The sequence below is a fragment of the Rhyacophila brunnea genome, unplaced genomic scaffold (assembly GCF_057557595.1).
Source record: "Rhyacophila brunnea isolate RB1 unplaced genomic scaffold, BYU_Rbru_1.0 scaffold_6, whole genome shotgun sequence".
In the NCBI taxonomy this organism is placed as follows: domain Eukaryota; kingdom Metazoa; phylum Arthropoda; class Insecta; order Trichoptera; family Rhyacophilidae; genus Rhyacophila; species Rhyacophila brunnea.
The window spans coordinates 12819043-12845086 of record NW_028233276.1 but is presented as its reverse complement, the minus strand read 5'-3'; the positions used below and the strand labels follow the sequence as shown (position 1 = coordinate 12845086).

Genomic DNA, 26044 nt, shown 5'->3' with positions numbered 1-26044 from the left:
AACGGAGCTAAGCAAACCACGACACTGCTAAAGCAATAAACAGATCTGCGTTAAGACCAAAAATCATGTAAATATCAGGGTTCGTAACAAAAAACCGGGTTCAGGCACCTACAAGTGGGTTCGGATTGAATACGACGATTTGCATTTTTTAATGAAATGGTAGTTTTTTAAATAAGAGCTATTAGAAATATTGGGTAAAAAAAACAGTGGGATTCGGTTCCGGGGAATAGCTACATGGGTGAAATGCCCTCGTAGTCCGATTGTAAGGCACTGACTTCTCATCTTGTGGCTATGGGTTCGATTTCCGTGAGATCAAAATACATCCATTTGATTTTCGCAAATCAAATCTGGGTGATACTGTGATTGTAGTGTTACAGTTAAAGAAAAACGACAGCCAAAATGTAAATAATAAAAATATTTTTAAAATGATGGAACCGTGACAATTTTAAAATTTCTGTTTCCACTGAATGTTCTCAAAGATTGGAACGAAGCGTTTTGGTGCCAGCACAATAATTAAGAGGTCCTCATTACGGATTCCAATCCCGGGATCCCAAACTATTTTCGATACCTATGAATCCCGGGATTGGTAAACATAATCCCGAAACTTTCGGGATTGAGCTTTTTTATCAATTTTTATGGAAAATAAAATAAAAACGAAAGTATAACAGAAAAAATACTTTTAATTACATAGAAATACATTAGAAATAAACTGAGTTTGAATGAAGTTTGATTTATTACCCATGTGTTGCCAATTCATTTTATTTTTTCACATAAATTAATAAAAATGAGAAAGATTGGAAAAAACAATGCTTCGCACTTTTGACAAAGTGATTCCACCATGTTTTTTAACGCATTTGTCATTTTTTTTTAGAAATTTTATATTAATTATTGAAAAAAATGCCAATCCCGGGATCGTCAAATCGTAATCCCGAAATCCCGGGATCAAGATTTTGGCTCGGATTTGATTCGGATTCATGATATTATTTCCCTGAATACAGATGTGAGCTTTAAAACTGCAAATAAGTGTTCTTCCTCTGAACATGGAAATAATAATAATTTTGTTATATCGCTCTTCTGCTTACATAAATGGTTTATATTAATTAAGAGTTATGAACTATCTCCAATTCCGTCTCTATCTGAATACTATATTATATTTTTTTTGGAAACCTTCGTAATTTGGAAATATTATTACTATTCTATTAATTTATAGACTGCAAGAGACTAATTCAACAACAAATATATCGAATATGAGATAGCACTTTCTGGAGAAGTAGGCAGTGTCATCCAGCAAAACAATGTAAATAATAAACAAGTCTTAAAGCTAAATTGAGTAACCTTGGAAAGCACATTACATTTTATACTTAGCTTCAGTGGCGGCTCGACGACTTTCTAGGTGGTGGGGTTTAGCCATTAATTATTAAATATACATACCTACCAACTTTCTCATAATATTATACATTATTATACCAAGCTACTTATAATAATATGATTGTATTAATGAGCAAATCAGTAAATTTTCAGAATAAATAATGTGATTACCTGAGTCGTTACTTAATCACATCTACAAAGCGTGCTTAAAATATTAACTTAATTAATAATAATGAATATTATAGACTTACCATTATCAGTTTTGAACAACAAGCGTTTTTACTCATCTAGGGGTTATTTGAATTTCCTTGGAGAAATAATCAAAAAAGTAAAAACTGGAGAGTTCCCATACTTCGACCACCCCATCCTGAGAGGTGCCTATCATCTTCTCTACGTTATCATTCAAGGAAACATTTTCGGTAAGTCCAAGCAGAAGAAACAGTATAACACAAGAATTTCAGAGACTGGTTTGAGATCAGCACTCCATCTCTGTTCAGAGCAATGACAGACGGGGGAAAGATGGCTAAAACCATTGCTGACATCTAATAGTGGATATAACAACACAGAAAGAATGGTTATGGTAACCAGATTATCGGCATTATTGAATTTTTTTCTGTGTTTTAGCAATGTTTTTTTTGCAAACTTTGATGCTTTTTTTTATTTATTTGCCAAAAATTTGCATACAATTGATAGAATCACATTGGGAATCAGATATTGGGAGATTTTTCTCTGGAAATCAGCAAACATATAGCATTGTTTTCTCTACTTTTATGGTTACCTATAAAAATTGCTGAAGCAAGTTCACATTTGACTAAGTGCCATTGTTATATGGAAGAAAAATTAAGTGGGTATTTGTATAAATTAGAGGTCCCATACATCCCTTTTTACCTCATTTTCATATATTTAGACTCAATCTTATTATGTTTTTTTCAATATCTGTGAGATTTATAAAGGACAAATTTAGGAGAAGAGTAGAATAAAAATATGGAAAATAAATCTGCTGAAACAACAGAGCGTCCTCTAAAATAAAGGTTGAATGGTCACCGTAGCATACGTAGTTTTTAATATTTTTTTTGTTCAATAAATAAATTAAATTAAAAGCTGAGATTGAAAATACAAATTCATTGCGACCCTGGCGAGTGCAAATTCATTATATCGCGGTTAATTTACAATATTTTTTTGTCATGCACTTGTTTTGACATATGCCACAAGCTAGGAATTGTCATAATAGGTGGAATCAGGCGCGTATCATTTTTCTCGCTCGCTCACATATTACAAAGTAACAAGCGCAAAAAAAACGAAAGTACACCGATATGTCACAATGCAATGTTTTTGCAATGCAGAACTAAATAAATGTTATTTTTTTCAGTTTATTTCAGTTACATTACTTTTATTTTATGTATAACATTTATTTTTTTCAAATCCCACATTGATTATGTAATTTCGTTTTATCAGGACAGTGTCCAAAAAATGTATCCCCCGCGATCAGTTACCTGTGCGTATGTCATGCTAATTCAACCACTCCAAACAAAAATTAGGCAGTGAAAGAGTACATTTAGCAGTGGGGTGGAAGTCAATAATGACAACAAAAAAAAATAAAACAATCATAAAATTAAAATACGATTTATTTACAAAAATAGATATATCACAACAAAAAACCATTAAATCTATGGGCTTGCGATTTTTAATAGCATGTCCAGCGAAATCGGTTGAAAATTTCTTCCCAAATCTGACGAATACATCACTACATTCCTAATAATATAGCACTGAAAAATGGATCCAATCTTATAGACCGGTCGACCGTCTTTGCTACGGCCGATAATTGGGACCAGTCCAATTCCATGTTCATTGCAGCGACTCTGCACAAGCTCCGTAAAACTCTTCTGCTGGTTGGAGTTGATTTGTGAGATGGCTTGCATGGTGATGGCAGGCGGGACAGGTCTGGGAGGTGGGGGCGGAGGAGCGATGGGAGAGTCCATCGACCTGTTCATCATGTCAAGCGCTTTACGGAATGTATCTGCGTACTCTGGTTCCTTGAGGAGTTCTTCCGAGAACAGGCTCTGAAATGAAGATAAGAAATCAAATTAATGAAATGAGAAATTCAATAGTTTGAAAAAATCCCATACAAAATCTTAGATTGAGGACTTTGACTACATGTCTTTGATTTGCTCTATCCACGAACCTGTACGGATTCTGTACTATTAAATATGTTTCGAATTTCCGGCAACAGATGGATGTCATCTTTAGGGTCATGATAAATTTGATTTATATGACATGACATTAAAATAACTGTAATTTTGTGTTATGATATCCTTTTTTTTCTGACCATGTTCGATCCTAATACGATCATATGGGCCTCCACAGGGGGTCAGCCATTTGCTCAACCTATTAGATCCATACTCTGACTCATACACAAATTGAAAAACAATATGTGTTCTTGTCAGACCCAGGATTCGAACCTGGGACCCACGACGCTATAAGCTAACGCTTAAGCCACGCGGCCATCAATATCCTTGTAACTGTGAATAATTAATAATTCTAGTTATCTTTTATCTAAGATGCATAAATTTTAAGTATGTAGCATTCTTTATTGCAAATACACAACATGAAAAAGTCTAGAACGTATCAGAAAAATCCTATAAAAACACATCTTTCGCTTTCCAGGCATGTCCCTTATCTATAGATGGTATCCAATAGATTTGATTTGAGGGTGTTTTAATCTCCAAGTTATACATTTATGATAAAGAATGCTAGAGAAGAATCTTATTAGTCCAAAGTCCAAAATATTTATTCTCACCTTCCATTTGCTGTAATGAGCGATAAGCAGAGCATGGGGAGGCCTCCGATTAAGCCATGCGGCGAGAGCAGCAAGCCACCGAGGAAGGAGGGCTCTTCCCGCCGATCCGGCCAGAGCACGTGCCCCCACTAACTCCTGCCAACATGAACACCAGCTCCATGTTTCTGTAACAAGAAAGAATATATATTTCCAAAATATCCAAACTTATTGCCTCGTCATTGATCATGTTGTATCATGTGATGGACTATTAAAACGATAATTGACTAGATCTGTGATATTCAAACTGTATTCCATGGAACTCTGGGGTTCCATAGAACGTTTTCAAGATTTGTGCAACTGTAGGTAGGTATATCATTATGCAATACTTTTGTAAATGTTTGCATTATATCGTACTGGGGTTACAAAGAAATAACATTTAAAACATAGGGTTTCACATGTGGACAGTGGTCCTAAAAAGTAATAGACAGCAACATGACTCCCCTAAACTCGGCATAAATACAAACATAGTAGGAAAAACTTAAGAACCATACAAATTTCATGATTCATTTTCGAATGTCAATTGTAAAGACCAACAGATACTCTAAATGTAAATAATTTAGCAGGGAATTTATAAGAATCGGATATTGATAAATCATTAGGATCACTTACCGCTAGGATCGCAGTCAGGCTCGACCGGCATAGCCCTCATGCAGTTCTCGAGGCGGGGAAGAATGTGAGAGCGGGCCATAGATGGCAACGCCAGAGCCCAAGCACTCGACCACGGCCTCAAAAGTGCTAGAGCAGATCCATCAGCCGGGTGCCACGCGGATAATGCAGCCACTAGTCGAGATCGCAACTCAGGATAAACAGATTCTTCCAGGAGATCAGCTGTGAAAGATATCCATTTATTTACGATTGAGGGTACAAATGGGAAAGATACCGAAGGTAAAACTCGGGTCACTAAAAATGATTCAAATAGTACAAAACTAAAATCAATTCAAATTTAAAGTATGTATGTTTTCTTTGAGACTATATCAATAGAGCAACAATTCTATGACAGGCGCGTATGTAAATTCTTGTAGCACTAAACTGTCAAGTAATAATATTACTGGACATAATATATAATTTGGAAACACCTTAGGCACCATTTAGTTAGACCAAACGAGCTAATGTTTGTTCTTCCCCCAATCCAGCAAACTTCTCTTGACGTTAACGCTTTTTGTCGAGCAAGCAAGCATTTTTTCGAATTCTACGGAGATTCGCTGCATCTCTAAGATGCTCGTTCGTTTGATCTAAACGCATACTAGAGCGAGAGCACAATTGCGTCAAGCATTCTTTCCTGTCCAAAGTGTTCTTCGCTCGCGGCTGAACATACCTATACGATTACTAAATATTGCATCACTTTTGCGTATTGTTGCACTCTAACCAAAAACGCGAATAAGTTGTGCACTCGCGAACAAACAAATATGATAGTTTAAACCAAACAAACAAAAACACAGGAAGAGAGCCAGAGCAATCACTATTTTAGCTCTTTTAGTTTAAACTTGTTTTATGGATTTTTTTCACTAGGCGTTTACACCAGGCGAGCAGGAACAGAATGCTCTAGCTCTTGCTCTATGTTCTTGTTCAAAATACACCTTTAGAAACATACTTATTAAAAAATATAATATGGAACAGGACTCAAACCTACATCCATCGGATTCCAATGTGCTTTGCATAACTGTTAGTTAATTTTGTCATAATTAGGTAGGGTGCAGGTGGCTTAATTGGTAAAGCACATTGACCGGAATCCAATGGATGTTCGAGTCCCGTCTGCCATCATATTATTTTTTAAGATTTTTCTAATCAGTCTGTTTCTGAGGTGTTTCTAAATTATATGTGTTTATTTATTTAAATTTATGGAATATTTTTAGAACATTGGTGGAAGTTAAATTTCGAGTAAAAGATTACTGTTTTATATGGAAATTACATTCGTGGAACTGTATTTTAGTGAAAATTTAGATATACAACAAATTTCGACATATTTGTATTGCTGTAGCTGAATCATATTTTTAACTCATTAAACACATTTAACACAATAATTTTTGACAAACTTTCATTAGTGCCTATTTTAATAAATTTTGACAGTACATATTATGTAAATATGCTAACCTGCGTATTCATGCCACGGCAGAATCCAGTGATGCAGAGGCATGGTGTCGACGGTGGGGTCCCAGCAAGAGGCAGCGGCTGCCAATCTTGGCACTATAGCTTCGCGCAGTACGGCTCGACTCTCACAGGCCGGCGCTATCCCCGACCACACTTGAATCAATTCTCGCATCGGCGCGGGATCGCGCACTTCCCAAACACTATAAAAATGTAAAACACACAATATTGATGACTTAATATGAAAAGAGAAACCCTGGATCATTTACCGTTTCCTTAATATGTCTTTTTTGTCTTTTGACCATGTCCGATCCTAATAGGATCATATGGGCCTCCACAGGGTGGAGGTTTGTATTAACAGATTTTATTTTTACGAGAAATGGATGTCAGCCACTTGCTCAACCTATTAGGATTAGGAATATGTAGTACAGTAAAAACCAAACATTAAAATCAACTTACACTGCAGCTGACTTGACGCACTCAAGCCACGGTTGCCAGAACAGTTCCTGCAAAGTCTGCGCAGTTAGAAGAGTTGTCCACTGGTTCAGAATGGGCAACGGATGTTGAGGATCAGACAAAGGTTTCCACACGGCGAATGAAGCCAACATGGGAAAACTCAGCACACTACTCGATGCTGCAAATGCTCCAAGACCTAAGCAGCTATATTCTATCGGATAAGATACCTACAAGACAATGATTATGTTTAATTCAATCTTATTATCATGACACAAATCTCTCACCAACCGCCATTCTAAAGAATTCACATTGGTACATAAGCCAGTAAATCCTCAATTTAATTAATAAGTCATAGAAATATCCATTACACAAGCGTACAAATTACATGCTTGTTCAAAAAAACTAATGAAAATTTATAATTATTACGAAACAATAATTATTTATTGATCAGGCTGTTTATAACACAGATTGAAGTGTCTTCTTTCGAATTTTGAATGTCTCTAAGAGCCGTTTCACACAAGACACCAGTGTATCAGAAACTGCATTTACACATAAATGTGGGCGCGTTCAGACGGAGACACACGTGTGTCGTGTTCATTTATATGTATATACAGTGTCCAGACATCAGGGTCTCGTGTGAAACGGCTCTTACTCTTTAACACTAACAAAAGGTTGTCTTTATATCGAAATGTATGAGTGCTTCAACTGTTATCTTGTCAACCTAATTTTCGTATTTAAAAAAAACATAAATCGAATTTGTAAAATAACAAATATCCGTTAGTTATTTTAAAGTTCAACTTTACTGCCAATTGAATGGAGTACACCAATGGTTTTTTATCCATTCCTAAAGAATGTAGCAGCCAAGTAAACAAATAAACGGTAAAATAAATCAGGGAATTAAAATATAACTTAGTTTGCGTTTCCCCTTAATTGTTTGCGGCGTTAAATTTTCCATGAAAAAAAATGTCATGGGAAAATTTAAAGTAGGTATTCATGCATTAGCTTGTAAGCGGTAGAGACCAAATATAATGACACATACCTGCAAATTGTTGTAGATAGTGTAAGCATCACTCAGAGTCAAATTGGATGCGTTGAGTTTTTCCACTTGAATGAGAATATTTTGCATCGCTAATATCTGGTTCTCGTCATTACAAATAGTTTCTTCGAGCGCCTTTTTATCCCGATCAAGAGCAACTTGGCGGTCTTCTGCCATCTGGCCATCTCGGGAGCATTCTATTATATCCTGGAATAAATTATTATAAACGTTTCGAAACAGTTTTTGTTATTTCTACAATTTTTATTATTCAATGAATAATACAGAAGATTTACCAATTAGAAAAAATCCTAGAAAATGACTGTGCTGATACAATTACGAATCATGCGGAAATTTTTTAATAACTATGCATTGGAGGAATTACTTAATCCTTTCTAATTTCGTAAATACTTGATTTTGATTATAAATAAAACCGTAATTTGCTAGTACAAATTTCTCAAAAAACCAAATACCTGTTTTAATTTTTACCATATTTTGTATATATGCACTATAATCCGCCGCTTTTAATTGGACACTTGTCTGGTTTTTGGGATGGCGGATTACTGAGAGAGTACTGTATGAATTATAGAATATTGCTTTCAATGAGTTAAAAACAATATAAAAATATATGTACATAGTTTTACTAGAGAACCAATGCCAAACAATTGTGTTGACAAATTGGAAAAATAAAAAATATTTTGCATTTTTCTATATTCTAGATACTTGGTGACTTCGATGGTGCATGGTATTTGCACAGATTTTAATTTGAAATAATTGTGTGGGAAATTTGGTAGGCATATCTATGATCGGAAACGAAATTAATGAAAATCCAAAAATTTTTTTTTCAAAATTTTTATATTTGTCCCCCATACATTTCATATTCTGTAATTCTAATTTTTTTTCGATTTTCGGTCCCATGGAATTCGTATTAACGAGGTTTTACTGTATAAGCTATTTGACGAAGAATAAAATAATCGTTATTTGTGTAGATTCATTACAAGTGAAATACCTATTACTCAATCTGTAAAAATAACATACTTGTTCGCACATGTCGACCAATAAATTGAGGTTATGGAGCAGTTCTGGAAGTGCAAGATGTGGACACTCTCTTCGCGGGACATCTTCATAGCGTGGTGCTGCAGCTCTCAAAGCATGATATCCACTCAGCACTCGCTTTTCGGGGCCCCGTAAATCGATCACAGGAACTCTGGCCAAGGCAGCTCTACAAACAGATGAATCAATCAAAATAATGCTAAACACCTACCGTTAATCATTTTTGGAAAGAAGACCACTAGAAGAATACAAGAAAAATGATAACACATTGTTATTTTGTAATGCAAGTTATGAGATTGACTTCCCTCATTGAAGAAGAAATCAAGTGGGCGAGGAGTCCAAGGTATGATTTCCTCCCAATTTTGCAGCGGTTTGAATAAAAATTAAAGAAAGCTTGTTAACCATACCCCCCCTCCAATCTATTGGGTCCTTGCTCTGGATAAAATACACATTGAAATTACATGCGATTTTTACAAAACGCAGAAATCGAACCTACACCCACAGCCACCAACTATTCCACCATAAAGCCAAATCGAAACAAATTAAACATCCATATCGTGTGATTTCTCATGCAATAAGTAATTAATTGTAAGGGTAGTGAGCTTAATGATAAAACACATACGTTTGTTGTGTATGTGCTGATGTAATCGGTTTTCCCTCTTGGATAACATCCTCCGCGTCTCGGTAGAAGTATCTCTGTTTCTGCTGTTTTTTTTTCCACTGGTAAGACTTCTCCTCTTCCTCCTTAGCTTGATTACCTTTCACCCCAATAATCCCCTCCATGTCTTTTTTTATCTTCACCTGTAATAAATCACATAATTACTTGACATCAGAAATAAACTACAAGCATAAGCCGACTCTCACATCAAAACTCGTCTCGCCTACGTGTCGAATACATCGATGTGACGTCATCGTTATTCACAAAACACACGTTGCCAAATGGAGCTCCGCAGATTGGTCGAATGCGGCTGTTTTGTTTGACTGCTGTTGCAATCGGCAAGTTGCATGCTTCTCGGGGTCCCAGTCAAAGACGCCAGGTCACAGACAAAGGCCTAAGAATTGGTCATTCCTATACAGGCTCACCAATCGCGGCATTACAATATCAATGCGTGCCGAAGGCTACGCGCGACTGTCGCTAGGTAGATGTGCGTGGTCTTCACAAGCAACACTGGATCACCGTTCTTGGAAGGTTTGATTTATGGCTGTGCGGCACACGAGGCGAGTTTAGATGGGAGAGCCGACTAACAATGAAACTGTTTTCAACCAGATGCTTGATCCTCCAGAAATAAATATGACATAGAAATTACATTTTACACAATCACTACCTAAACGTTATCTTTTTAATCTCAATATGGTTCAAAATAATTTTGATAGTTTTTGCATAAATATGTAATTTTCATATTATTTATCTACCAGCAATGATTTTTTAAATTGAATATATAGTTTGTCATATTCCTAGAAATAGTTGTGCCATCGCTAGCCTAGGGAACAAATATGAACAACACGCTACAACCGGTAGCAAGGTAAACAACAAATTTCGCGAGTTATCTCGTCTGACTTTAAACTCAAATTACTAGCCACTGGCGATTTGCATGACCTAAAAAATTAAACACACATTGACATCTATTTGAATAATTAGGAAATACGAAGCCACAAATTAACGGTATTACAGCGATTTTAGTAAGAGCTTTGCTCTAAATTCAATGAGTGTCGTTGAAAAATCTGCGGCCTGTCAGTTACTGCCATAGTAATATCGTGAGGCATAGAAAGGGTTAAATCTTATGTTGAATATAGATTAATTAAAAAAATATTAGTATAAGAAAATTAAAACCAAAATTCAGACATATATGTCCACCTTTAGGTATTTTTGACTTTTTTGTGAATTGCTGAATAACTACTGCTTTCTAACATTTCTGCATTATCAAAATGTGGAACTTATTAATTTTAAATATTCTATACTCAAAATAATATAAACTTCACCCTTGTGACTGTGTATTTGAGAAAACAAAAAGCTGTTTTTCTCCTATTCATCCATTATGGACTTGGCTGATTTTGAAATCGAGCGACACATATATACTGATGTGATCTATGAATTAATAAGATCATTGATTCAAAATAACATAAGATGGTCGTCAATATTAACAGAATTTGAATACAATACCTCAGTTACATATTGTTACGATATTTTGTCATGAGTAGTAATCGCTTTAATAGCTTAATTTTGTTAAACCACAGCTCTCGGATTGCGGTGGTTGTGGGTTCAAGTCACATAAGGTGCAAAAAAGGTGTTTCTGAATACATATTTAAAAGAATGTTTCTAATAAAATAATAAAGAATAATATGTTACCTCCGGACCATAAGCTCCGATCGCACCTCGTCCTTTTCTTAGAGTAGCGGTAACGGGAGCCGATATTCCCTGCAGCGCTTTTCCCAGACCTTTGCCAGGTTGGTAACCCATCTGAAATAACATAATTTAGTATTATCACAATATTAATAAGCTGAGCCGACTACCCCTATCATATATATTTTTTAAATTGGCTCTACAATCCAGTGTGGATCTTATCCACCTCACGAAGAGGTTTCATAAAACATTTTTTTTACAAAAAATGGATGTTAGTCACTTGCTCAACTTATTAGGTCCATGCTCTGGATTCAAACACGTATTGAAAAACAATATGTGAATTTTCCCAGACTTGGGATTTGAACCCGAGACCCATGACTTACTAAGCAGATACTTTACCACTTGACCCCCAGTACAAGAGAAACTTAGAATACCAGTGTGGTATGAAATGGTGCATGCTGGGCATAATAAGTAAGGCCAAACAGGAATGCAAAGTTTACTAAAAACCATAAATGAAAAGGACAGAAAGCATCTCGGTGTAGAAACAATCACTGGAAAAATCTAATCGTCTAGTGGTACCCAAGAGGTATAAATGTACCAACTAAATCGGTCACTGGATCAGAGAGATAGTAAATGTTACAGTTCGCCCTGCTCGGCATCCCATCTATACTGAGAGATAATATATATTATGTATATAGAACTACTCAATAAAATGATTTTTCGTACCTGCAGCAAAAGCTTGGCCCCGATCCCTTTGGTGTGTCTCTCCCAGTTACCAACTCCGCCTGTAGTCGGCATGGCTTGCGGCCCGGACATCCCTCGCCTTCGTAATCCTGCTGTGAGATTCTCATCGGGCACTTCTACAGTTTCTTCTTCTGATGAACTTCCGACTTGTATTGGGTCCTCTCGATTTGAGTCTTCATTTTCTCCTGTAATTATAAAACCAAAATTGTACTTACTCAACTAGGTTATGTCATTTTTTAATTATAAATGTATAATTATTGACTGAGGATACTCGATGGAATATGATTTTAATTCTAATTATGCGAGATTTATATCATCAGGGTATGGTATACATAAATATAATATTATGGTGAAACAGTGACGAAAGGACACACAACTCACATCAATTAAAAAATTCAAATATGGTAAAACTTTAAACTTTGTGGATTAAAAATCTAAATAAAGTTGACATTTTATACCTGTTTCTTCTTTTTCTTTGGCAGACTGTTGTATTCCTCCGGAGATAAAACCAATCGGGACGGTGTAGTCCTTCTCTTTGCGCACCCGTGCCTTTCTTCTATTATTGCTCTTTCTATCATCTTCCTCATCACTGTCTGCCCAAACACCTATAAATCATAACACCGCATTCAAAATATTATAAAGAGATAAGTAAACTGGTAAAAAATACAATTTTCATGAATACATCATGCATAGAGTATGTTTGTTTTTAAAAATAAAATGAGGCAAACATTGATTTATATTCACAATATTTGGTACCTATGACATTCAAATTTAAAAAAATATATATTATGTATAATAAAATAGGTAGTATAATAATACACGTATTTTGGTTAGTATCCGAAATAGTACAAAATATAGTAAAATCTCGCCCTGCTCGAATAGTAAAATACCCAGATCCAAGACGGAAATTATTGTTACGTAAGTATGGTAACAAACCACAGCATCGCAACTGTATCAAAAAAAATATTTCATTTATATAAAGATGTTGAAAAAATGTAATATCACTAATTCTGATAAATATAACCATACGTCATAATATGACTGAAAAGAGTGGAATCAGGATGGGGAGGTGTTTATCTAGCAGTGGATTGATCCAAGCTGATGATGATAATGATGGTATTATTATATATGTGCATATACCAATATATTATCACGATTTTTCTTTGTAGATCCTCCAAATAAACATATTCTACATATTTGTGATAGATTAGTTATAGATTGTGTGCCTTATTCGTCATGTCCGATGGGTTCAAAAAAAAAAACGGTTCTCGGATCGTTTAAAATCGGTTTTCCATAGTTGACAGCCGCTTGGTTAAATTCCACCGAAGTCGGTGATTTTTGTTCATTTCCCGATACATTTTCCAGCGACACGCCACTTTATTGACAACTGATTATATCGGGAATTTATTTTTTCACAATGTTTGCAACACTCAAACCAACTCACCAAAGATGGCCGCTTTAAATTTAAAATGCGTTTTAACCGATATATACAATCAATTTTCACAAACTAATCATAATAAGATTAACCGATAAACATATTAGAACTGATTTATTTAAATTTTTATGAATTAAGTTCTTTGTTTTAAGTTAAGTTTCTACACCTCTGACGGAAATCAAGTCTTTTGACACTACGTATTTATCACGCTATGTATACTAAACTACATTATTTCAATTGACTTACCACATATTTACTTATCGGATGCATTCGAGTGACTATAATTCGAAGCGAGCACAATTTTATAAAACTTAACACAGTCACAAAAAAATCACTTTTAAAAACTACCATCCGTCATTTTTTGTTATTTATGTAAAAAACGACAGGTGATATTATTTACGTCTCATAATGATTTAAAAATGCACAGCACTATATAATAACTCACATTTATAACAAGTACCCATACATAACTATAATTATTCAAATAAACAATAACATTTATACGAATTCCGATTAAAACAGATCATTTCATTAAAACGTGGGGGCACGACATATCGGCGTTTTAACGATACCAAGAAATAATATTTCAAAATTTGGTGTCACTTTTTTTTTTTTTGTACGGCTGTTGAATGAAATTTTTTTTGAACCAATGAAACTTATATACATTCAATTAGCTCATTATAACCCAAAAATATTTAAAAGGTATTCAACAATAATTGGTGTTATAATATACATATTATTTAAATCATCATCAACTAGGATCAATCCACTGCTGGATGAAGGGTTCCGCAACCTGATTCTACTACTAGCGGTTAAACGAATTTCTGATATTATACCTATTTCTATCATCCTTATCAACATCGACCTGAACCAATCCGCTGCTGGATAAAGGCCTCCCTAGCCTGATTCTACTCCTTCCTGTCATTTGAATTGCTCTATTTATCAAAATCGGTGATATTATATTTATCTACATGTTCATATTGTCATCATCATCATCGACCTGAACCAATCCACTGCTGGATAAAGGCCTCCCTAGCCTGATTCTACTCCTTTCTGTCATTTGAATTGCTCTATTTATCAAAATCGGTGATATTATATTTATCTACATATTCATATCGTTATCATCATCATCATTAACCAGGATCAATCCACTGCTGGATGAAGGGTTCCGCCACCTGATTCTACATACTACTAGCGGTTAAACGAATTTGTGATATTATACCTATTTCTATCATCCTTATCAACATCGACGTTAACCAATCCACTGCTGGATAAAGGCCTCCTTAGCCTGATTCTATTCCTTTCTGTCATTTGAATTGCTGTATTTATCAAAATCGGTGATATTATATTTATCTACATATTCATATCGTCATCATCATCATCATCAACTAGGATCAATCCACTGCTGGATGAAGGATTCCACAACCTGATTCTACTACTAGCGGTTAAACGAATTTGTGATATTATACCTATTTCTATCATCCTTATCAACATCGACCTGAACCAATCCACTGCTGGATAAAGGCCTCCCTAGCCTGATTCTATTCCTTTCTGTCATTTGAATTGCTATATTTATCAGTAATATTATTATCTACCTATCTATATATAATGCCATTATTATCACGAGCCTCAATATCCACTGCTGGATATGAAGGCCTCTCTACGTTGATTGTATTCTTGACAGTATTGAATTTCTATATTTATTAACTACATATTCATATCGTCATCATCAACCAGGATCAATCCACTGCTGGATGAAGGGTTCCACAACCTGATTCTACTACTAGCGGTTAAACGATTGCTATATTTATCAAAATTGTTGATATTATATTTACCCATTCATAATATCGTCATTATCATCATCAACCAAGATCAATCCACTGCTGGATAAAGGTTATCCCAACCTAATTCTACTCTACTTGGTTATATAAATTGATATATTTTTTAATTTGTGATTTTATATACCTGCCCATTTATATCATCATTACTTATCGTCATCAACCTGTATCAATCCACTGCTGGATGAAGGCCTCTTTAAGCTGATTCCACATCTTTAGGTCTTATAAATTCCTATTCTTATCAGAATTGTTCTATTCCACTCAGATATTATATGTATTGCTTCATTCTTTATCAACATTTGTCTCAATATGAATGTCCCGCACCGGGAAACTATATTGTTTAAGGTTAATTTTTAATTCAAATTTTGATTTTTTAAATATTATTCTATGGCTGCAAACATTTATTTTTTATAGACAATGAAACAAAACAATGTTTAAATTTATTTTTTACACTACTAACCTTCTTCTGTTATCTCAATGGGACCCGAAGGAGATTAATATCACGTTATATTGGATCGCTATTTATGATAATCACATAATATATTGCTTTATATGAATGATTGAGATGTATAATTATTTATCATATTTAACTGCACATACCTACACATATCGACCCTTAATCGGCAGAACAACGTAAGCGACACTTTTTGGTAAATTGCGTTTTAAACTGAGAACTGTTCAATATTAACTAGCGCGTAAGTGACAAAAATATTAGAGCCCGATTTCATTCGCGTGACATTTTTTTAGGGTCTGTGCCTTTTAGCGTTTTAACTTGTATCGCATTATAAAGTAGAGCAAAACAACGTAACCGACGTTATTTGATAGTGTAAGCTACGGTACGGTTTATTTGGTGGTGAGTTATGCGAAAACCGATTTGGGAGCAAAGCTCGCGCCGTCCAGTAAAACTGGCTGAGATAAAATAAACCTGGTAATAGAGTTTATTAAACAATAATTACCCGCCTTTCCATCTCACTACTGTCGGAATAATCTACGAAGAATAGTATCTTCCTGTAGATTTTTGAAATGTTAAAAATGTATATAAAATTTATACTGAAAATTTGGATTCTTTGAATGAATCCACTAATGTCGTGATTCGGAATGTTTTCAGAAACGTAAGTAAGTTCAACTTGGGTTTTCATCTACCAAAAAAGATAATAGTGTTCTTTTTGCGAGAAAGTAACAAGTATGTCTGGTGATGAGAGACTTCGGCTAATTGAAACGGATACTTATAAATGTCCCCTTACCGTAAAGGGTAAATGCAAGGAGATGTTCTTTAATGATCTGCCCAAAGTAAAAATCACAATGACGTTTTTGTGCGCAAGTTTTGACCTCGAGAAGGTGCTAAACACTCCCACGATGAAAGCATAAATTTATATTATAGTCGAAAATACGCATACTATAATGAAAGTATCTACGAAAGTGGAACAAATAATGGATACTGCTTTTTATGGGGTGAAACTGACGGTAAACATGGCAGTAGTGAGATCTCCGCAATCATGTACAAATCTTTGGATAGGACTGACAAAGCGGAAAAAATCAAGGATTTATTATACTGTGATTGGTCAGAATAAGAACCGGGCAACACTGGCGATGCTATCTTATTTTATGAAAAATTCAACTTTCATTGAATTGATAGAAATATATTTTCTATTACCAGTGGGTCTATTCTGTATTTATCGACCGCTAAAGTGATAAAGTGATAAATATTATCAAACTTAGGGTAGGTTTGTATCATAGAATTAGCACTTATTGTAACAATTACAATACGTTGATTGTAATTGTTGCAATAAGCGCTACATTTTACAGCACCTCTCTTGCTGCTGTTAAAATACAGCACTTATCACAACAATTACAATACGTTGGTTGTAATTGCTGCAATAAGTACTAATACTTTTTTACAAACCTACCCTAAGTTTGATAATATCTATCACTTTAGCGGTCGATAAGTATAGAATAGACTTACTGGTCGTACTACGATGCCGGTCGATTCCATTCATGCGACAATTGAGTCATTTATATTCAGAGTAGTTTGGGCACTATCCGAATGACCCACCATCATTTCCAACGCTAGGTCATCATGTCATATTCAGAATTCCGTGACTGGAAAAATTTCGCTGCTACTTGCATTCCTTCAAAGTTCAAAATTAAATTTGGTGAATTACGAAAGGCATAATTTAAAAAACTTACCAAATATTGTACCTACTCTGGTGACAGTAGGACTAAACTGTTAGACCTAGAAAATGTCATCACATCCCGATCAAGTGCTGTGGTGCTTTAAGCGCAGCCACCCTTGCTGTATAGTGCTAAATCACCAATATCGGAGATTGAGTATAACGATCTTAAAAGTCTCCGTGTTAAATGTAATATCCCTCAGAGATGACGGATGAGTTTATGAAACTGCCACATGGATTATCAGTGGAAGATACTTTACCGGAATCCGATCAGGAAGATGTGAATGAGGATAATACAGCGATTACTTTATTAATGTGGGACAATAATTTTTTTGTAAAACTGAATAGTTGATTACAATTTTATTTTGTCATAATTAGTAGGTCCCCATATTTAATTATGTACGAGTATATATCTACCTATTTCATTTTGAAAAATAACAATACCTAATAATATTAATAATATAAGCGAAACCTTAAAAATACCAATCATTTAATTTTATTTTACCTATATGTGGTTAAGTATCTACAAGCAAAAATATTAATTTAAAAAGTCAAAGTATTTTTAATTTATTTAACAACGCCCCCTTTCGTAAAATAAATGGGTACTTATGTTATTTATTTTAATACTTAATTATTAATGTCCTGTCATGATAATTGGCATGAAATATATAAATAAAAACAACTACGCCAAATAGCGTAAGCGACATGCCTGGAAAAAATATTGTGTCGTAGACATAAGCAAAACAGCGTTACCGCCACTATCTCGAAAACTAAAAGCACTAATGCAATTGTTTTATAATTTCCGTATAGGCAGTAACCAATTATTATTAACCACATTAACAGAATTCATTTTTGGAACTAATTACGGAAATAATTTAAAAAAAACCTTCTCTAAAATTTATGAATTGTCGCTTACGTTGTTCTGCCGATTAAGGGTCGATATATTGTATTCAAATTAAAATGTCAGTGGTAGCAATCGGCGATTGCCAGCTGTTCTGCTAGGCATAGCAGCCTAAAAAGGCTAGACTCCTGAATAGACTACGCATATGAGTCCAAATTTATATTCGCAGTACGATTTGCAAATCGTGAAAATGACAAATCAGCGAAACGTCAAACTGTCTCATGTGTATAAAAAACCCATCCCGAAGAGAAAACTATGGCGCCATCTATGCATACTTCACAATTATATTAAAATCGTCTGCAAGACCTAGCGAGACAGACTGGCGACCGCCAGCTGGCTCAGCTAGTAGTAATAAATAAAACAAACACGGCTCTGTCTAAGCGTGCAGAAATTAAGCCAGCCGTAATAAAATAATTCTTACGTGTGCAGTGGTTCCCATTATCCTTTACCTGGTCAATAATACCCAGCCTGTAGTTGAACCCGTCTGTGTTCCCATAAACATCTACTAATGATAAAACTGATAAACTACCATGAATAATTATTTCGTATGATGATATTACCATGTATGATGTGAACCAATCAATATCACACTTTGAAATGTTTTAAATAGTACACATTTTTTTATTTGATTTACAACTTAGCAATCATGAAATAAATTATAAATTATGTTCTTAATTATTGCCTTTAATTCAATAACGTACGAATAATTATTATTAAAAAGTTTAAATTAATTAAGGAGTAGGTACAATGTGTTTGTTTAAAGAGTGCAAGGCTTAAAAGATTTTAAAACTAAAAACAAAATCGGTAAATGTGCCACAGAGGTGGACATGAGATTTTACAACTTTTGTTTTAGACCAAACCTAACCTAACCTAACATAATGTTACACTCCCAAATGGTCCCCATTTGGGGATGTCTCTGTGAATCTGGAGTTGATTACGAAAATAAATAATAATAAACTGGCAACGCTGTACTTGTTTGGCACCAAAATTTAATAACAGCAACGCCGCATTCTTATTGAATGCTTTTACCGTAAAAATCATCGCTTAAAAGCGATGCGAGACCACTCGTAGCGCCAAATGATTGCAGCGGCATGATCGAAAGACCAACGATCTTGGCGCGCATGCACCGAAGCAGCCATTTTGAAAACAAGAGAATCGATTTTATCATCGAACAGTAAACATGTTCATACCGCGGCTCTAAAATAATTTTACAAATATGTAGTCTCATAGTAATATTAATGTAATAAACCTCGCCGTTTCTGACAAAAATTCCGGTGTGTCATTTGATCACTCCTAAGTCCCCAAAATTTGCTAGACGATAAAAAAAAAATGAAAAACAAGCAAGAAAAATGCATCTCACACCAACGCATTTTGACGGGAGATGACAATAACCTAACCTAATCTAACCTACTCCAACCTAATATTACCTCATATAATCTTAGTTTGCGATAATGGTGTATCAAAATTTATGAAAATTTCAAATTTTCAATTACTTAACGATTACTGGATCGAAAAGCCGATGCGCCGACAGAAAAAGGTATTTATTATAATTGTCCAGATGGAATAAACTGTTTTCATAAAAATAAAATTATAAAAGCTCGTGTCCACCTCTGCGGCACAATTACCACAAAATCTTTAGTATCCCCCACACATATAGAAAAATTAATTCAATTTAATAGAAATAAAAATATATGTTGGCTGTTGGTCGCCTCTGTTGAGGTCACTCGTGTGTGGTGTTCGATGCGTAGGTAGAGGATGATAGTAATGACGAAGTCTTCGATGTCGTATGGTGAGATTTATTTAGCAGCGTATTTATACAATGATAGTTACTTGCTAATTACTCTGAGTCGAGTGACTTGATTTGAGTGACATTGTGTTGAATTGTTTTCCCTTATTTATACAATACCAAAGTAACACGTCAACACAAAATTTACACAATATAAAATATAATAGGTATACAATTACATTAGACTAAGTATAAGCATCAGCGTTTTAAATCGAATAGTGAAATGAAATATTATTTGTTATAAAATATGACACTACGAGAAAACTGATTATTCAACTAATATAGTAATGTTATAATGCGCTATGATATTATGTTATTATAGTTGTAAGCAAATACTATGGGAAACGTTTACTTAGCTCAATACGCCGTAATACTAATTAAGTATTGTTATATGTAATACTACACCGTCTCTAATTTCGCTGACGATCTGTATGTTGTTTACTAGAAAATACATTCAGTGGGAATGTATCGCTGCAAAGTAACTTGATATTTTTATAAACAATAGATGAATTTGATAGTTATTATTCGGCCACTACATACCCCCTTTCCAGAAATTTACTAATTTCGATACTATATGATATAATTGAGTGGGTTTTTTGTTGTTGAAAAAAAAATGGATATAACAATGGAATTTAATTACGTGTTAACCTAAATGATTCGCTCATGTATAAACGATATAACGATATATGTTCCGTAGCACTATGGAATATGCACTTTTGGGATGTTTTTCAGTAGCCTAGACGATCAGGGAAGTGTACACGTCTGCCTGCACGTGTAACGTTATCATGCTGTCTGATGTCTTCTGGTACTGGATCGTTCAATGTCGGTTTCTCTTTTGATGAGTTGTCGTCCTCTTCTGCCATGATGTATGCAGGTTTAAGGCGGTCTACAGTGACTGTAATGTCCTTGCCTCGAACGCGAATGACGTAAGTTCGAGTATTCCTGCTAATTACTTCGTGTGGGCCAGTGTATGGCGACTGTAAAGGTCTTTTGACAGTATCATCTCGGAGTAGCACATGCGTGGTTTTATCCAAATCTTTGAATATAAATGATTGTTTCCTGCCGTGGTGCGTTGTTTTGGCGGGTTGCAATTCATAAAAATGTTGTCGGAGATATCTGACAAAATTAGCTGGTTCACAGTCGTTGGGTTGCTTTGAACCTAAGAATTCGCCAGGTAACCGTAGAGGTTTGCCATAGACCAGCTCGGCTGAGGTAGTTTTGAGATCTTCTCGCCAAGCTGCCCTGATTCCCATCAAGACTGTGGGCAGTGTCTCTGTCCAACGCGTGTTTTGATGGCATTTGATGGCTGCTTTCATTTGTCGATGTAATCTCTCGACCATGCCATTTGCTGCGGGATGGTATGCGGTGGTGTGAATGTGAGTTGTACCTGCCAGACGATTTAGTTGTCTGAACAGCTGTGACTCAAACTGTCTTCCTTGGTCCGTAGTAATTCGTACTGGAGTTCCAAATCGCGTGATCCATCCGGAGTAAAATGCTCGTGCTACTGTCTCTGCTTCTTGGTCTTTCAACGGGAAGGCTTCTGGCCATCTAGTGAAGCGGTCTACACATGTTAAACAGTATCGATATCCCTCCGACGGTGGTAGGATGACGATGTCGATGTGGACGTGCTCAAATCTAGTTGACGGTGGCACAAACGTGCCTAATGGTGCTGAGACATGGCGTGTGACTTTATTTTTCTGGCATTGAATGCAACTGCGAGCCCATTGCTTGCAGTCCTTTTCGATAGAAGGCCACACGAAACGCTGTGTTGCGAGTTTCGTGGTTGCGGTAATGCCAGGATGTGAAAGTCGGTGTATTGTATTGAATGCAGCTTCTCGGAACGGCTTGGTGATGAAAGGTCTTGCATATGCAGTAGACACGTCGCAAAAGATAGCTACATTAGCTTCCGGAATCTGCACCTGTTTGAGTTGTAAGGCAGATCCGTCGCGTAGGAATATCTTTAGCTCTTCATCTGTTTGTTGATCAGCTGCCAGGCTTGCGTAATCGAGTGGATTTTCGGAAATCGCTTCTACTCTGGAAAGAGCGTCGGCAACGACATTGTCCTTGCCAGAGATGTGACGGATGTCGGTTGAAAATTGTCCGATGAAGTCTAAATGCCGAAACTGTCGTGGAGTACATTTCTCGGCTTTCTGCTTGAAAGCAAAAGTGATGGGCTTGTGGTCCGTGTATATGACGAATGATCGGGCTTCTACCATGTGTCGGAAATACTTGACTGCCATGTAGATCGCTAGAAGTTCACGGTCGTAAGCTCCATACTTCTGCTCGGCTGGGCTGAGTTTCTTGGAGAAAAACGCGAGTGGTTCCCATTGATCATCGATCAATTGGTGGAGTGCTGCGCCAACACTTGTGTCTGAGGCGTCACTGATGATAGCTAGAGGTGCGTCATTTTTCGGATGAGCTAGCAGTGTTGCATCAGCCAAACTGTTCTTGCATGCTTCAAATGCTTTGTTAGTCTCGGGAGTCCATGGAATAGGCTGCTTGCCTTTTACCTTACCCTGGAGAAGTGTGTGCAGAGGTGCTTGAGTACCTGCAGCATTGGGTATGAACCTTCTATAGAAGTTCAAAATACCCAAAAATCGGCGTAGGCTCTTGGCATTCTCTGGGCGGCTGTACTCCCGAATGGCTTCCACCTTGTCGGGTAGTGGACAGATGCCATCCGCAGATACGAGATATCCGAGGAACTTGACCGTGGAGTTACCAAAGTCACATTTCCTTGAGTTTACCACAACTCCGTACTCCTGCAAACGTGTAAAGAGCGTTTTCAGGTGTTGGAGGTGTTCCTCTTCTGAGCTTGAAGCGATCAAGATGTCGTCAATGTAGGCATAGCAAAAGTCCATGCCTTGTAGTACTTCGTCGATGAATCTTTGAAAAGTTTACGCTGCGTTTTGGAGGCCAAACGACATATATGGGAACTCGAAGAGGCCAAAAGGTGTCGTAATGGCAGTCTTCGGTATGTCTTCTTCAGCGACTGGGATTTGATTGTATGCTCGGACTAGGTCGATGGTGGAAAATACTTTCCTCCCGCGGAGAGCTTGGGCAAAATCTTGGATGTGACGTACCGGATACCGATCTGGTATGGTTCTGGCGTTCAGACTTCGGTAGTCACCACATGGACGCCATTGTTCGTTCGATTTGGCGACCAGGTGTAACGGTGATGCCCAACTGCTACTTGATGGTCGAGCGATTCCAAGTCTCATCATATTCTGAAACTCCCTCTTCGCAATCTGTAATTTATCTGGGGCGAGTCGTCTTGGGCGAGCAGCCACTGGTGGTCCCGGTGTTGTTTCGATATGGTGTTTCGTTGTGTGATGCGGCGTTTTGACTGTGCCATCAGGACGTGTGAGGTCTGGAAACTGTTGCAACAGGTCGTGATACGCAGACCTGCCTGAAACGGTTTTGATCGAAAGAACCTCTCTCGTACTGCGGTTTCCGGAAGTGGTGAGATGAGTGGTTTGGTCCAACAGACGTCTATTCTTGGCATCGACTAACAATCCAAAATGGATTAAAAAGTCAATTCCAATGATGGGCTTACTAACATCGGCAATGACGAACCTCCATGTGAAGTCTCGTCTTAGGCCCAAGTTTAATGTCAGCGGAAGGTTTCCGTATGTAGCGATTACTGTTCCGTTTGCCGCTGACAGTTCGTATGTCGTTTTTGTTAGACGTCCTGGAACCTTAGAACGTGGGTACACACAGAGATCGGCACCTGTGTCTACTAGAAATTGCGTTTTCATGTTGCGGTCGGTGACAAATAAGCGGCTTGACATCGGGCTGTATTCGCTGGCCGCTATCAGTGATTGCCCGGGGCGTTTCCCTCTTGATGGCTGCAGGGTTGTCTGCACTTCTGTGCAGCTGCTCCGAACCTATGATGGTACCAGCATTTGCCTTGGGTATCTTCTCTGTTGCGACTAGATGAACGTGTACGGCTTCGTGAGCGGTTATTGAATCGACGGTCGTAGTTTTTTTTTGCTCGTGGGCGTGAGTCACGGCTGTGGATGCTGGCAATCTCGTTCCGGATGCTTGTCATTTGCTCGTGCAATGATAATGTGAGTTTCCGCATCCTGGTTTCGATCAGTTCTTCCATAAGTTTGCTGTTACTGGTTGCGGCGGGGCTGTAGGTGTCATCATATCCTCTCGGCATTGTCTTGAATGTTGAATTTGCGGTTGCGTGGAACGTTGGGTTCACCACTGTCGGCTGTTGGTCGCCACTGTTGAGGTCACTCGTGTGTGGTGTTCGATGCGTAGGTAGAGGATGATAGTAATGACGAAGTCTTCGATGTCGTATGGTGAGATTTATTTAGCAGCGTATTTATACAATGATAGTTACTTGCTAATTACTCTGAGTCGAGTGACTTGATTTGAGTGACATTGTGTTGAATTGTTTTCCCTTATTTATACAATACCAAAGTAACACGTCAACACAAAATTTACACAATATAAAATATAATAGGTATACAATTACATTAGACTAAGTATAAGCATCAGCGTTTTAAATCGAATAGTGAAATGAAATATTATTTGTTATAAAATATGACACTACGAGAAAACTGATTATTCAACTAATATAGTAATGTTATAATGCGCTATGATATTATGTTATTATAGTTGTAAGCAAATACTATGGGAAACGTTTACTTAGCTCAATACGCCGTAATACTAATTAAGTATTGTTATATGTAATACTACACCGTCTCTAATTTCGCTGACGATCTGTATGTTGTTTACTAGAAAATACATTCAGTGGGAATGTATCGCTGCAAAGTAACTTGATATTTTTATAAACAATAGATGAATTTGATAGTTATTATTCGGCCACTACATATATTATTACTACATATTCATCACATTAAATCAAACGAAGCCTAAAATGAATACCTAGTTAATATAATTAATTTTGGTGACTCAAAATGTGTGTTGTATCCAATAGAAAGTGAGGTTATGTTTATTCGGTTAATTATCGTACAGATTGTGTTCTCCAATAAAAATTCATGAATAAAGTGAAGGCTACAATGTTGAAAATAAATAAAGTTTCATAAGTATGCTTCTAAATTGAAAGAAACGTAATATTTGTGTTATACCGTATATTTGTTGTTCTTTCGTGGGACGTCTGCTTGGCCTATTAATATTGAATTCATTGTTCAGGTCAAAGTCCGTGACTTCAAAACTTTCTAGTTCCTCTTCAGACATGACCGCGATATCTTATTTAATTCACTCGGTCGGTTTAATATGTACCGTGTACAATAAATTCGATTTAATCGGAATTTAAACGATTCAAACGTTTACGACCATTTACGTCAAAATATGTGTTTGACATTTGGGGACAGGGCTGCCAGACTATAAAAATGTATTTCCTCAAAATGCCCGTTTATTTGCGATATGTGAACCATAGACGTGGAGTGTGAAACAAAACCAAAAATTTAATCAAAATGAATCAAACATTCATTTATAAAAATTTATTGTATGCTCATAGGTAGGTATCTAAAATGTCTGAGGCCTCTGTCTGAAAAATAATATGTAACTACACATATGAAGCGCCTAGTTTCAAAAGCCCCTAAAACGGCTAAAATAGTTGGGTGTGCTTTTCAAATAACGCTAAAATGGAAAGCCAAAATACTCTTTAGAATGTAACGAATTAAAAAATAAAAACATAAAGTTCACAGATAATAGATATGATTTTTTCTCATTTTTCTCAAAACTACCTAAAATCGTTTTAGAGGCTTTTGAAACTAGGCGCTTCACACTTTAAACAATTCATTATTAGTTTAATTAAGGAAGAATTGTGAAAATGTTGTGAACGTGTCAAATAGCACGGTGAATTTATTAAAAATTATCAATTTCGCTCACGGTGTGTAATAAAGTGTAAGGTCAGAATAATCATAAATAATCGTATTGAAAAATAATAATATGAAGTACCTATCAATTGTTCATAAATTGTTGTTCTCTATTTCGCAAGCTTTTAAAAATAACACATCACTG

At 36.2% G+C, this 26044-nt stretch overlaps 1 protein-coding gene across 1 annotated transcript; it reads right to left on the bottom strand.

The window, feature by feature from the left end:
• Positions 1 to 2975: 2975 nt before the first annotated feature.
• Positions 2976 to 25441, bottom strand: sip1 (septin interacting protein 1). The gene is made up of 12 exons (XM_085956250.1): positions 25147 to 25441; positions 12375 to 12521; positions 11899 to 12101; positions 11179 to 11289; positions 9454 to 9632; positions 8817 to 9000; positions 7785 to 7988; positions 6749 to 6972; positions 6296 to 6492; positions 4814 to 5032; positions 4166 to 4329; positions 2976 to 3428 (listed from the first exon to the last, which is right to left on the bottom strand). The coding sequence occupies exons 1-12, from the start codon at positions 25253 to 25255 to the stop codon at positions 3036 to 3038; spliced, it is 2334 nt and encodes a 777-aa protein (XP_085812376.1). The 5' UTR covers positions 25256 to 25441; the 3' UTR covers positions 2976 to 3035.
• Between the last annotated feature and the right edge of the window lie 603 nt (positions 25442 to 26044).

What these genes read in the sequence shown, in the direction of transcription:
- sip1 (XM_085956250.1), bottom strand. Translation starts at nt 25,255, where the DNA reads ATGTCTGAAGAGGAACTAGAAAGTTTTGAAGTCACGGACTTTGACCTG. An exon ending in GGGCCAAGCTTTTGCTGCAG is followed by an intron (nt 11,290 to 11,898) that starts GTACGAAAAATC and finishes ATGTTATTTCAG; the next exon opens with ATGGGTTACCAACCTGGCAA. An exon ending in TCGGAGCTTATGGTCCGGAG is followed by an intron (nt 9,633 to 11,178) that starts GTAACATATTAT and finishes GATTTATTACAG; the next exon opens with GTGAAGATAAAAAAAGACAT.